At 38.0% G+C, this 13,463-nt stretch overlaps 1 protein-coding gene across 12 annotated transcripts in view; it reads right to left on the bottom strand.

Moving 5' to 3' along the window:
* PARD3 (par-3 family cell polarity regulator) overlaps positions 1–13,463 on the bottom strand; it is a 442,545-nt gene that overhangs the window by 255,981 nt on the left and 173,101 nt on the right. For all 12 annotated transcript variants that reach the window (XM_088159644.1, XM_088159672.1, XM_088159667.1 and 9 more), the window contains exon 4: positions 8,626–8,804. In XM_088159644.1, coding sequence (XP_088015770.1) covers positions 8,626–8,804 — 179 coding nt within the window. The remainder of the gene's footprint in view (positions 1–8,625; positions 8,805–13,463) is intronic.

Raw genomic sequence — 13,463 nt, 5'->3', positions numbered from 1 at the left:
AATCTATATGGGTATCTGTTTAAATGCAATAATGTAATTATGCACAGTCCTGCCATTTTCACCAGATACTTGCTTTTGTACCCAAATTTATATGTTTTATGCCAATTTGGATTTTGAGAAAATGTAATTTGTAAAGTTGTTTGTTTATTTTAAGTGTTGACATGATTCATTTGATTCCTTGGGAGAGCCAAGAAATTAAAGAAGGAAGAAAAAGCTGCTAATTAATTAATTTCAAAGCAGCCTCTGAAAATAGGATTTAACAAATAGAATGCTAATATTAAAAATATTTGAGAAGCTAAGAGAAACAGGAAACAAGGGGATATAGAAAACTTCATGGAGACTTTATATTTAGATCTTGAAATGAAGAATATCTTATAAACCATTAGCATTAGCCTTTTAAGTGCTGAGTAGATGGTTTTAGTTGGCCATACCACTAAAATGCTGCAACTGGCTGTCTGTATGTTTAGAAATTTGCATCTGATGTTCTGAAATGAAGACAGGAGGCTGGGATATGAGGTAACCAGTCTGTCTTCTCTGACTAATGAAAGTGATTTTCCCCTTTCTTCATGTCATTGGGCAGCATGGAGAAAAGCATGTTCTTAAGGTCAGAAGCACAAAGGTCATGTCCCAAACCTGCAGTACCTTTGCACATGCCAACTCTTGTCCAGTGTCACCCACACCCTGCCCTGCTCCATATGGAATGATATGGACCAGGAACTCCACTGGGCTCCCAGCAAAGCATCCATCACCTCATCCAACTTGCCAATTCATTTCAGACCTCAGCAAGAATTCCTCCTGGGGTCTGGAGAAAGGCCAGGGATTGTAGAAGTGATTGTCCTTTATCTGAGTTTACAGCAGCACACACACCCTCAGCTCCTTGCAGTCTCACTGGTCTTCCTCACACCAAACAGCTTCCCTCCCATCTTTCTTCATCTTATGGTTTTAGCTTTTGTCCATGTTTCATTTATTTCACGTGCTCAGCAGGCAATGCTCTTAAATTGGACATGTGTGTACAAGAGCTGAAGAGCTTGTTTATAAAGAGACAATAAAACTGGATAGTAGCACACAATAATCATCCCATCAGGTTGAGAAACAAAACCAGGCTAAGTGACCTCTAATTCAGCCTCAAAGTCAGTCATAACAGGAGTAAGTGCAAAGGCTGACGAGGAATTCCTGCATTTACTGGAGTTGATTTTACTCACTAACTAAAGTTTAACGTCCCCAGCCCAGCCTTACTACTCCTTTGCTCTGATTAGTTACACATGTGAGTGAATTTTATTCTGATACTGCTTGGTTGTCTTGTCTTTATTCATTGCTAGATAAGTGACTTTAAAAATGCAACAAATGTAACAAAAAAATATGAAATATTCACTGTTTAAGCAGGTTCATGTCTGAATACTGCTGGGAAGCACAGCCTGCAATCTGAATTGTACTTTAAACTTCGTTTTCTTGCTAGCTACACATTCAGCCAAAATCCAAACATGCTTTGCACCAATACACAACCTTGGCAATCAGAACACAAGACAGACAAATATTTTTATTGCAAAAGCTCTTGAACGACAAGTGCACATGGCTGCATGGTTGTAGGTTACAACCAAATAGATGAAAGCAGGTCAAAACAGATCCAGCTATCACTAAGGAAAATATATATGTTTCTAGCCTTTGGAAATAAAAAAATCCACTAAACTTGAACATGTAACTTTGCTGTAATTTTTTTAAACTTAATCTTTTATCAACCTACTCTTTTGGGACCAGTCTTTCACCCTCAGACCAAGGGAAAGCTGCAAAAGCATAAAAAATTAAAACCAATACAGACACTTAAACATGGGAATTTACAAAGTACACTCTCACTTAGAAGAATGGCAGAGGAAAAATCTTCAATTATCCTATACCGTGTACTTGAAAGCTTCCTGTTTTCAGTATAGCTTTCAGTGGCTCTCATAGAGGTGCTGTACACTGCATCCACTGAAGTGAAAAGACAAACGACCTGTGCACATTCCACCACTCCTTTATCACGAGTAAGAGACTTGCTCATCCTGACCCTCCTTGGCAGTCCCAGCTGATGATGCAGCACCGTGTCCCCCCACCTATGGAGCAGGCATTGCTCACCCAGACATTCCTCACCCATCACTCGGAGTGAGACATGGGGTAGCACAGCACTGGGACACAAATACACATTCTTCCTACATTACTGATGAAAAAACAAAGGCAGTGTGTTTAACAGACTTGCTCAGCCTGAGAGCAGAGATGGAAAAAACTCACCAGCTCTCAGATCTTGCACTGATATCTCTCTTCAGGGGGACAGAGAGGAGATTTGACAGATGGACATCCACGAATGGATGACTTGGAGCAAAAAAAGGTAAAACAACAAAGGAGATGGAGAAAATTACACCTTCACTTCAGATTTATTAGTTTTGTTGTTGGCTTCTTCCCCGCTTAACATGTGGTCATGACCGACTTGAATGCCAACAGCTGAATCCTGTCCATGTACACAGTCCTCAGCAAATGGAAGAGCACAGCATCAAATGATGCACACTGGCTGTTACCTCTGTGCACTAGGCAAGGATTTTTCACTTTGTGTCTCTTATTACAAACCTGCTGGTGATGATAAGAAACATTATATTTGCTTTCACATTTTGAAAGTCAGGAATTTTGAGCTCTTTCATAGAGTTTTTATTGCATTAAAGTATCACCAGCTACTCTCCTGAAGACAGTCAGACAATCCTTCGTGGTATTCATGAAAGCACCTGAGGCAAAGGGCACATGAAGAAAATACTATTTATTCCATTAAAACATAAGAAAACAACTTTCTTATTCTGAGAATGATTGAACACTGGAAGAGGTTGCCCAGAAAGGTGGTGCAGGCTCCATCCTTGGAGATGTATATACTCAAAACCTGACTGGACACAGATCTGAGTAACCTGCTCTAGCTGACCCTGCTTTGACCAGGCAGGCTGGACTCGACAATCTCCAGAGGTACCTTCCAACTTCAGCTGAACTGTGATTCTGTGAAAGTCATCAATATTACACAGTACCCAGGACAAAAAGCACACACACTGTGTTGATTTCATAATGCATTCTCTTTGCATACAATTCCTCTAAACATTTAATCACCATGCAACAAGCTGCCAGCAACAAGTACCTATCACAAAGGAAGAAAACTGATGCATATAACTTCTGTTTTCTTGACTTTCCATTAATCTCTCTCCTGTAACATTTTACATATTAAAACACTTTATTTCATCACCTGTGGATAACCCACGCTCATTCTCCCTTCCTCTCAGTCTATGCAAAATTACATCTGAAATTACAAAATTCATGACTATCTCATTGAAAAGGAAAAAAAACCTGTTTAAATATACTTGGGTGAAGAAATATTCATGGTTATTGAATCCCTCAGAACTTCTATTTAAAACATTTCACTTTTAGGTCAAAAGGAGGAAGCTGTATTCATCATGGGAGGGTTTAAAACCTGTCATGACAGAGATGCCAGGCTCCTTGCAGATATACTGAACTTCTCCTTAGCAAATTGACCTTTATTACAGCACTTTACCAATACTGTTCACCAGGAGCACAGTACCTCCCTTTGGAAGGAGTCAAAAACCGAGACTAAGGCTCCCAAGAAACATCAGCAACACTTTGGTCTCTGGCTCCCAGAATGATGCCCAGTCTTTTAGCCCACACCCTCCCCTAGTTAATTTAATGGATTTACATTCTGCCATTTAGACTTTTTGGCTATAAAATGATGAACAGACAATTCTAATACAGGGTTCTTCAATCCTCCAAACTAAACTTAAATTCTATTGAAATACCATGTCTTTGGTGACAGTGAGAAAACAAACTTCACTAAGCTGCGTTTAAAAGGACTTCAAGGTAAATTAAACTAATTTTCACTTTAAATTTGATTCTGAAACTGAAATACCATTGTTGTTGAAGCTTTTCAAAAAAGGTATGCATGCTTTTCTCCTATCTAAACACATTTCATTAGAGATTTTTTTTTCATTCTGTTTACAAAGAGGATTAGAAAGCATTGCATCTTCCAAATAAATTTAAAACCCTGCAACCTGGCATTCTGAAAATTTGTACTCATCAGTCTCAGCCACAGGAACAGCAAAACTACCTGCAATAGGAGATGTGGGAAACACAATGTTTTGCAGGTAAGGTAATTGATGCTAGATGACACATAGAACACTCACGTGAAGTTAAAATTCTTTCTCTGCAGTTTATAGAGCCAAGAAGTTTAGGTTTCCAAGTAGGAAGAAAGCATACCCTAGAAAAAAATTAGTATTCCTATAAAGCACAGCGATATTCTACCTCAAAATACATATATGGACAAACTCATTTAATAACAAATAAGCAGAAAAATTTGGCTGTTGACTAAACAGCAAAGACAAAAAGCAAAGGAAAAAAAGCAATTACAAAATGATGTGCCAAGTACACTGAGCTATGTGCTTGCTGTTGCTGATCCACCCCACAGAGCACATTGTGTGCCATTTGCTTTGCTGCAGGTGGGTGAACCCAAGAGCCAGAGGCACAGAAGCCCATGCACAAACATTTTTCTCTCTCCTGAACTCTCCTTTTTAACCTGCATTTTCAATTCTTTCTGCTGTACCAATGTTGTTATCTCTGACAGGGCAACATATGTATCAAAATCAGAAAAGTCACAGCGGGAAGTTTGTCATAAGCCGGTTATCCACAGTGGATCCCTGCATTAAGCAAGGCAGGTTAACTAGATAAGCCTTCAGTCTTTCAGAGAAGCAGGATCAAGGCAGGCAACTAAATGGTAATGATAAACTGTTCCTCACCACAAATGAAGTTGTCAATTTAAAAAACCACACCGAAAATATATGGGATAATTAATTCACAGTCATTATAAGATAACATAACTGATCGTTGCATTCACACTCTTCCAATACTGTAACACAACATCTAAGGGGAAAGAAACATGATTTTTGTTAATGCAGATCACATCTGTTAAGGATAGCTAGTTAAGCCAATAGGTTTGGTACTGAATTATAAAGAATGTAATTCAAGTCAACAGTTATTCAGAAAACAACAATATCAAAAAAGATTTTACTGCAGTGGAAAAAAGCACATATGATGTGCTTCAGCTGTGTACAATCTGTTCACCTGTATAGTTCAATACAGTTCAAACAAAATTACACCTTACAAATCAGGTATTACTCCAGGCCTCTGAGAAGAGATTTCTACTTGGAGATTTCTTCTTTTCTCATTAGAATGGCTCAAGGAAGCAAGAGACAGGATTAAGTCAAGCTATGAGTCACAGGGGAATACAGACATACTTCTCACACACACACACAAAAGTATCTGAAAATTATTTTAACATTCCGTTTTAAAAAAGTAAATCCCAAGAAGCAAATTTACCAACTAAGAGGTGATCAGGAGCCAATTTTGTGAATATCTCACAGATAGGAAGACCTATTCATTTGGTTGAAACCATTCCTGGGAAGGATTACGTCAGGAATTCCTAGCTAAGTACAGTTAACAGCACTACAATAACTTGTAAATAATCAGTAATTCTGCAAATAAAGTAGTATCTTGGGACAAAAAAACCTTAGTTTCCAGTTGCTCTTACAGGTAAAAAACATAGAAGGTAGAAATTATGTGAGATTCCAATTCTAAGGACATAGAGTGTATTACGATATCCTGATAATAAAGATGTTTCTTTACAACGAGATGATTTGAAAAATGGATGAGAATGCACACCCAGTTTAGGGTGAGGATTTCATATCACAACATCCTACTTATTATAACAGAAATGCATCTCAAGTTCACTACACATCCAAATCTTTACAGGACCAGCTCAGGCCCCTCCAGAGCATACTCTGCATCTCCCTGGTCAGTCTCTCCTTAGGGACACAGGAGACTCTGCTGGTGTCTCATTGCATTTATCCCAGTAACTATAGGCAGCACTACAGTTACAGTAGTAGGATCCTTCAAACAGCCCATATTTTTGCTCTACCTCAGCACTCTTTTCCCTTTCTGTTTGCCCAGAACTACTGGCATATGTCCTGGCTCCTCACAGCCTTCTGTGCATGGCAGCACTCTCACCCCTTCATTTCATCTCAGCTTGGGCATCTGCCCATTTTCCTGCCATTCCAAATTCTTCATATCCAAAATGAAACAAACACCAATAAGACGTCCTCTCTCACTTGTCCCTGAGAAATAAATCCTTTCTGCCAGACACATGCAGCTTCCCCTGTGCTAATTCCTCCAAAAATTGGACAGGGTTTCTACCTGTCAATTATTTCTCTTTAGAGGTGACGGGCTGAAAGTAATGTCACTTCTTAGAGTCAGTAGGTGGATGAAGCTTTTGGCAACTCTCCCAGAAACCTTTTTCATGTTTCTGCAAGATACTGCTGGGGCAAAGTTGCTAATCTACAACTGTGCTGCAAATCTCAGCCCAAGAACATATGTTCTTGTGCTGTCAAGAAAGGGAACTGCAGTGAAAACATTATATAGTGCCAACTACTCACAAAAGATATATGGGTGCTCAAGCCCAATGCACTGAGCAGAAAATTAAGACTGTTCTCATTGCTTTTCTCAAAATGTCTGTGTCATCTATAATCAATGAAACAGTCTGGAACAAAGCACAGCCATCTCTTTGTTATCCGAGTAGCTGAAGAAAACAACCTAACATAAGAAAAGTACTGAGGACTTCTTATAGCTTAAATAACACAAATATATTTGTAAAAATTCCTTGTTAGTACTTTGGTAAAAGACTGGTGATAGGGACTTCAAAAATGCCACCATTTAGAATAATAATACAAATGAAATTTTTGCTAATACCGTGAAAGGAAATAACAATTCTCAATACCCATTCCTAAGAGAAATAGGATTGGCTACAAAATCTTGACTCACATGAAGAAATCAAGACACTGAAAAAAAAAATAAAATCGGTCTAGCATAGAACTCAGGATTAATTCATAACTCACATCACATAAGCAATTATTTAATTCCAGGTGTTTACTGCATCTTACCTATTAAAAATAGTGATCTGCTTTTTACAAATGATCAATATATAGAGTGTTAAAAAATTATAAAAGAAATTATCAGCATCTATTGTACTAAATAATGTAACTTCAGTACTTTCCAATCTTCTTGATTGAATGTTCTCTGGAGCCTTGCTTCCCATCCCTACATGAGATCATATGCATTCCTTTCCAGTCTGGTCACCGTGCTCCAATAGACATGAAATATTTTCACAAAAATCAAGAGTAAGTACACTGTGCTGAACAACTAATGATGCAAGAAGACAAGACTAGTGTGAAACATTAGTTGCTGTTCAATTCTCTCCAATTTCTGCTAACTTCAGACACTCAAAGAAATCTGATTATGCTGTGTATAGCCCTTCACATCTATGCTTGTGGAGTAACGAAGTGTCATCTCATTAATCTCATTATCTTTTCACAAAAATTAACTGAAAATATTAATACTTCAAATGGAGTCGATTACAATTTTTCTTCTCAGAATCAGAATAGTATAAAACATATATTTACAAAATGGCACACACTTCTGTGCCAAACCAGTACAAGTGACAGAAAACATACTATTACCTGCCTGAAATCATGATCAAGCAGAAACCTAACGATACCAATTTAAACTGACACCTCTGCACGAACAGGGACCTCAATGCCTATGAGCACTGAGTTTTACAGATTCTTGTGAAATGACCAAAGTCCCACTGAAAATAGTTTGGTTCATTAGCAGTGAATAAAGACTTCTTTATTTGGGGTGTGTGAATCCTGACTGCTGAGACTTAGTTTGCATTTATACTACACAGAGTTAACAGGAATGAGGGGGAAAAAATTAAAAGCTATAATAAGCTGCATATTTTCCAAGAGGACTTTGTGCTGTATAGTCAGAATGGCAACCAAAAATGCAACATTCTTTTAAAATTACTCATTTCTGTTAGAAAATATACATTTTTTTCCTTTTGAGTTTGTCTGCAAGTTACCATCACAATTATGGGCAATGTGGGATCTGTACAAAAGGGCATGATTCTTCCAATTCTTTTAATACTGCACTGAGTGCTTCTTGCTGACTTCTCTAGCAAATAATGCAATTCATGTAGAGATACTGAAATCATATTGAAAAAATACACTACATTTCACTGTTTTCTTTTTAAGACTGTTATCAAAGAGAGAAATAATTTGCAATTTGTGTTTTGTATTGCTTGACTAGAGCCTCAGAAAATACATATTAGCAATGCTGTGTTAGCAAGACAAACCAGACTAGCTGTGGGCATGCAGATTATTCACTGACACTAGGCCTTCTACAGAGATCAGTAAAAATTATTATAGACATGGCCTAGTAGCAGTAAGAAAAAGTTGAAAAATAAAAACTTTGCAGAATAGTGAGTAATCAGAGGTTCAACTACAGCTAAGGGCAATAATCAAGTTTTTAAGAGTCCCTGCTGTGGTTATCTCAGAGAGTCTGTGAAGAGCAGGACATGTGTGACTCAAACATTTTGCTGCTGATGGGGTTTGGTGGACAAGGTCAGAAAACACAAGTTTAAACCAGGAGCAGATGAGAGAAGCAGAAAACAATTCAAGATTCATGTAATTTGTCATTTATTTACTGGAGAGGGAGAAAGAAATATACCTTTCTTTCATGAGCACTGGGCACTCCAGGGGTGTTCTGCTTGAGGAATCCTGCTGTTGTGGACCACCTGGTAGGGTTTTTCCGAGAAGGCTCTTCTGAAGAAAAATTTGTGTCACTCACAGAGGTTGAGAGGCCAATCAGGGCAGGGTCACTACTACGTCGGACATGGAGAGGCATATCTGGAGAATAAAACAGACAGTAAATAAACATTGACTAGATTTAAAATGTTTTTGACAAAAGAAAAATATTTTTTCAAGCTCTGGAAGGGTGGCTGTGACCAAATGTGGTATGACAGAGTAAGGAGTTATTGACCTCAGCATAGCTCCTCAAGGACAAGGTCTGTCCCTCAAAACCACAGCCTTGCTGCTTGGCTGCACAAGGAGAAAATGAAGGGAAAAACAACTCCTTTGAAGCAAGCACAGCTGAGTGGCTTTCCAAGTACAAGCCTATCTGTTGGGTGCTGTGCAAAATAAAAAGATGACACGTAAACTTGAACAATCAGGAGGTGACATACAGGCATTTTAAAGAGCAAGTAGCCAAAGCCTGGCAGCAGAGTAAGGGGTGGACTTGGATGATGTGTCCCCCACCCCACTGCCTGGGCACTGCTGGCACAACATGCTGCCAGGGAGCTGCAGCCTCCTGACCTAAAACATACTCTGCATGTCTTTCTCAAAACTTATGGAAGAGACTGTTTTCCTACTCTGCATTCTTCCTTTGCCTCTTCCTGACAACTCAGGCATGATCTGTGCTGATTTACCCTGATTCTCGTAGCCTTCCAGCTGGCAAGACTGACAGGAGAAAAATATTTCATTGGTAAAAAATGATGCAGCAGGAGGGTAGACTGATTGGAAAGAGAAAGTTTTCTTAATATATGCAGAGGTCACATCCATTCTGGAAACTTTAATGGCACGATAAAGTTAGTTTCTTTTGAAATACAACTTAATTTTTTCCAATTTCATTTATTTTCCTACAGAAATACCCACACATCTATCCTTTCCTTGCCCAAACAGAAGTTTCACTGCCTGAATTTGTGACCTCTTAGTACTCTCCCACTCAGCATCAGAATGGAGAGGCTGTGATTTACCAGCTTTATTTCTCTTTATTGCAGCACTGGGAACTCTGAATGCAAAGTGCAAAAGAAAAAGGTGAAAGGAACAACGGACAACAGCTGTGAATAAACACCAGGACTAATGCTTTGATGAAACAGTTCCCAAGGAAACTGAGGGTGCATGTCTGGCAATACTAACAGGAAAATACAGTGACAGGAGCTGTTTGTTAAGTGACTTGTCTCAATCTTGACAACAGCTTCATGTTAATGTTACATTTAATAATATTAAAGAATCTTATTTTGCAGGGCATTATGAAGACACTGAAAAATACAGTAAATCATGCTAAACAATGAAAACATGAGGTTTTTTTAATCCACTAGGACTCCTGCTACTGAGATACAAACAAGTCTTACATGACCAAACACCAAAACAGTCAATCTATTTCATGTTCTCTCTGGTAAGCAAGAATAACAAGGAATTAACAGATTTTTTTCCCACAACTGTTGTACTATTTCTCTTTGCTTTCTTTTTTTTTTTTTAATTTTCATAACAAAAGGTAATTTCCAGAAAATAAAACACTTTCTTTTATAAATATGTATACACACATGCATAGATATACACGTAAGTGCATAATGGAACTAGAATTAATTAAAGGAATATTTCATGAAAGATCACTAATTATGAAGGAAAGTATAAATGCTCAAAGTCTACTAAGAATCTGATTTCTCAGTATATACTCATAGACTTTAATAGAGGGTTTTTCTTTGACTGCCTCGTTTTCAACTACTTAGCTCTCACAAGGCAGCTGAAGGCAAAGCATCTCCTTGCCCCCTGGATGGCAAACACACAAACAGTGCCTGTCCAACCCCAGGAGAGTGTGAGCAGAGGTGGCTCAGCTGCAGCCCCAGCCAGTGCCCCAGCACACAGGATGAGCTGACCCCTTCCCAGCAGTGCCCGTGCTGCTGGCACAGCCCTGAACACACACTCTGCTTTATTACATCAGCCTGAGCCAAGAAGGGGCTCTGTAGCATGTAGTGCCACTTAAGAAAAATACCAATCTATATTTGCTCCAAGCAGCAGCCCATGCATATTATCATGTTTGCCTTCACTACCCACCCCACAACAGAGAAGTAGAATTTTCAAACATGAGTTCACTTGCTCCTTATGTTTGTACGTCTATATATAAGCACGGTGATAGCAAAATGTTCCTGTATTTTTACACTTCTTCTTCAAATTGCTTGACAAAACAAAAGTTCAGTTGGGTGAACTTCTGTAAGAAGAGAAGCCAAATTACCAACAAAGAAAGAAAGGAAATCAAGCATGGAGAGGAGCAAGCCATTATCTCTCTGCTTTGGCTTTTGCTTTGTAGTGAAAACCTGACAGTTTGCACAATGATGAGTAGAGACTCTTCAAAATACAAGTAGTCAATTATACAGTGGAATTCCCAAATATTCATATGCTATGGAAAGGACATTATGAGAAGTTTCTCTACAAAATCTATTCACAGATGAGCCATCTTTAATATAACTAGTTTAATTTTAGTAAGTTTAGCTATTAAGGTATTTTCAGACATTTACTGAACATTTCACCAAATCTTAAAAAAAAAGGTATTCTGTCAATATGAAGATATAAATGATCTCCTGTAGTCTTTTCTTATAGAAATGGTTCCATATGTAAGGAGAAGTGATTTGTTTTACTAAGCAAATTTTGGAATAAAGTGAATTATAGAAGACAAAAATTTGTGTGTGTTGCATCTATGTATTTCCCAAATTAACCAGAAATTTAAACATATGGGCATTATTTTTTTTAATCACTGGAGGGGGACAGGCACACAGAGCTGGCTCCAATGCATGCTGCTTGGTCAATAGGTCTTAATCCAAGGACTAAATCTTGTTCACAGTATGTTACCCACAAGCTGTAAACATCATCTCCTGCATTCTCTTCAATTCTGTTGCGAGAGACTGTTCTAACTTGGGTTTGATACTCTCCATTAAAACAACAACATAAAAGAATATATTGAACAGATTTCTTTTAATTAATATATTGTTGGTTACAATCCTCTAGTTTACAGAATTTGACTAGAATTTATAGATTTGAAGAGGATATACTTTGAAATATTAAAAGGAAAATCAAAGGAAAGGAACTTAATAATTAAACCACAAGATAAAGTACGCATGGGACAGATGCAATGTCACTGATTCCAGGATGATGGCTGATACTGTTTGAAGTCTGTGGTTTCTTTGAAGAGTGGATAAAACAGCAATGAACTCTAATCACAAGGCTTCAAATTCTCTGTGGCACTAATGCACTGTAAATATTGATTTGCTTCTGCAGCTAAGGTGCCTTTTAAATAAGCACTTGAAATGGTAAATCTAATAATGAATTACAGGAAGTTTTAAAAGTCTAAGGAATAAAGAAAAATTAAATTAAAAATCATGAAAGTTACTAACTCAGTTCTTGAGCCACATTCAAGGACTTGAAGTATTCAACCAAGAGTCAACTTCAGAAAGAATTATGTTGACAGAGAATCCCATTAAGTTATGTATATAGCCAGAATTCTGCTAGAAAATGATTATTTGTAAGATAGATCCAAGCTGTATAACAAAATGCTCACATTCATAATCATGAAATTCTGACTGGAAGTCTCATTTTATTAAAAGCAACAGCAGTTTCCCTATAAATTATAAAAACAGCCAATACACATTTTATAACCATCTTTAAATGTAAAGAACACAGAGTTGTACCTTCCCTTCCTGCCAGCAATTCCATTTTTATTTTAAAAGGGTCATCACCTTCTCTGATTTTCAAATATGCTCACGAGCAAAAGTATTTGAGGATCTGGCAAATTTCATCCATAAAGCTGAGTATGTCACCCTGTGTGCAGGCACTCAGCACAATGGATGGTGGTCCCCCAGAGCAGAGCTAATATATACCTTCCCATACCAATTTCCTCTTGGATGTCAACTTGGAGGGCATGACTAGAAAAATACATAGTTATATTTATAGATAATTTTACTCTGTGAAGGTTTTAACTGATGCTACAGCTCCCCAGTGCCACTGCAGTTTGAGCAATTTGGTGTGCAGTGGATTTAAGGCACAGAAATGAAAAAATTATCTTAGAGCCATTTCTGGCCCTCTCACACAGAACCATCAGGCTCATGACTGATGAGTAGAGAGGAAGAGGATTTTTTTTTTTTCTCCACGCTCTGGGAGACATGTCTGGGAAAATGATAAATCAGTAAAACCAAAAACTTCTGTGGGAAAGAGTAGCTTTTAACCAAAAAGCTGCTCAGGTTAGACAGAGTTCCTGAAAGTGATCCCATAGACATCAGGATGTACTGTATACACAAGACACACACAGATCCCACGTCAGCATCAAAAAACCAGTCTGGGGATGGGAGACAGAGATTGAACAGCTTTGCTATCTCCACCACCCATCCAGCTCATCATTCTGCTCAAATCCTCATCTGGAGCCCAAGAGAAAGGATTAATCAGGGTCATCCTGGGGCTGAGGAAAGCAGGACTGCTTCTTTCAGCTTGAAGTTCTTGGAAGTACAAGTTAAAGTTTTGTCTATATTTAATTGAAATATTTCTTCAAGACTTGACTATGGATAGAAGAAAAACAGTTGGAGACAAACACCAGCTGAACTTATCTACAAACTACATTAAACCCTAAGAGCAGCTAACATAAGCCAGCACTTCTCTACAAGATTAACAAAACACTGCAAATCAAATGTAGGCATCTTGAATTAGAAATGAAAATAATAAAAAAAAAAACCCTTAAGCCAT

This window comes from Sturnus vulgaris, chromosome 1 (genome assembly GCF_052056855.1).
Source record: "Sturnus vulgaris isolate bStuVul1 chromosome 1, bStuVul1.hap1, whole genome shotgun sequence".
NCBI lineage: Eukaryota > Metazoa > Chordata > Aves > Passeriformes > Sturnidae > Sturnus > Sturnus vulgaris.
This window is presented reverse-complemented; position numbering and strand designations above follow the sequence as displayed.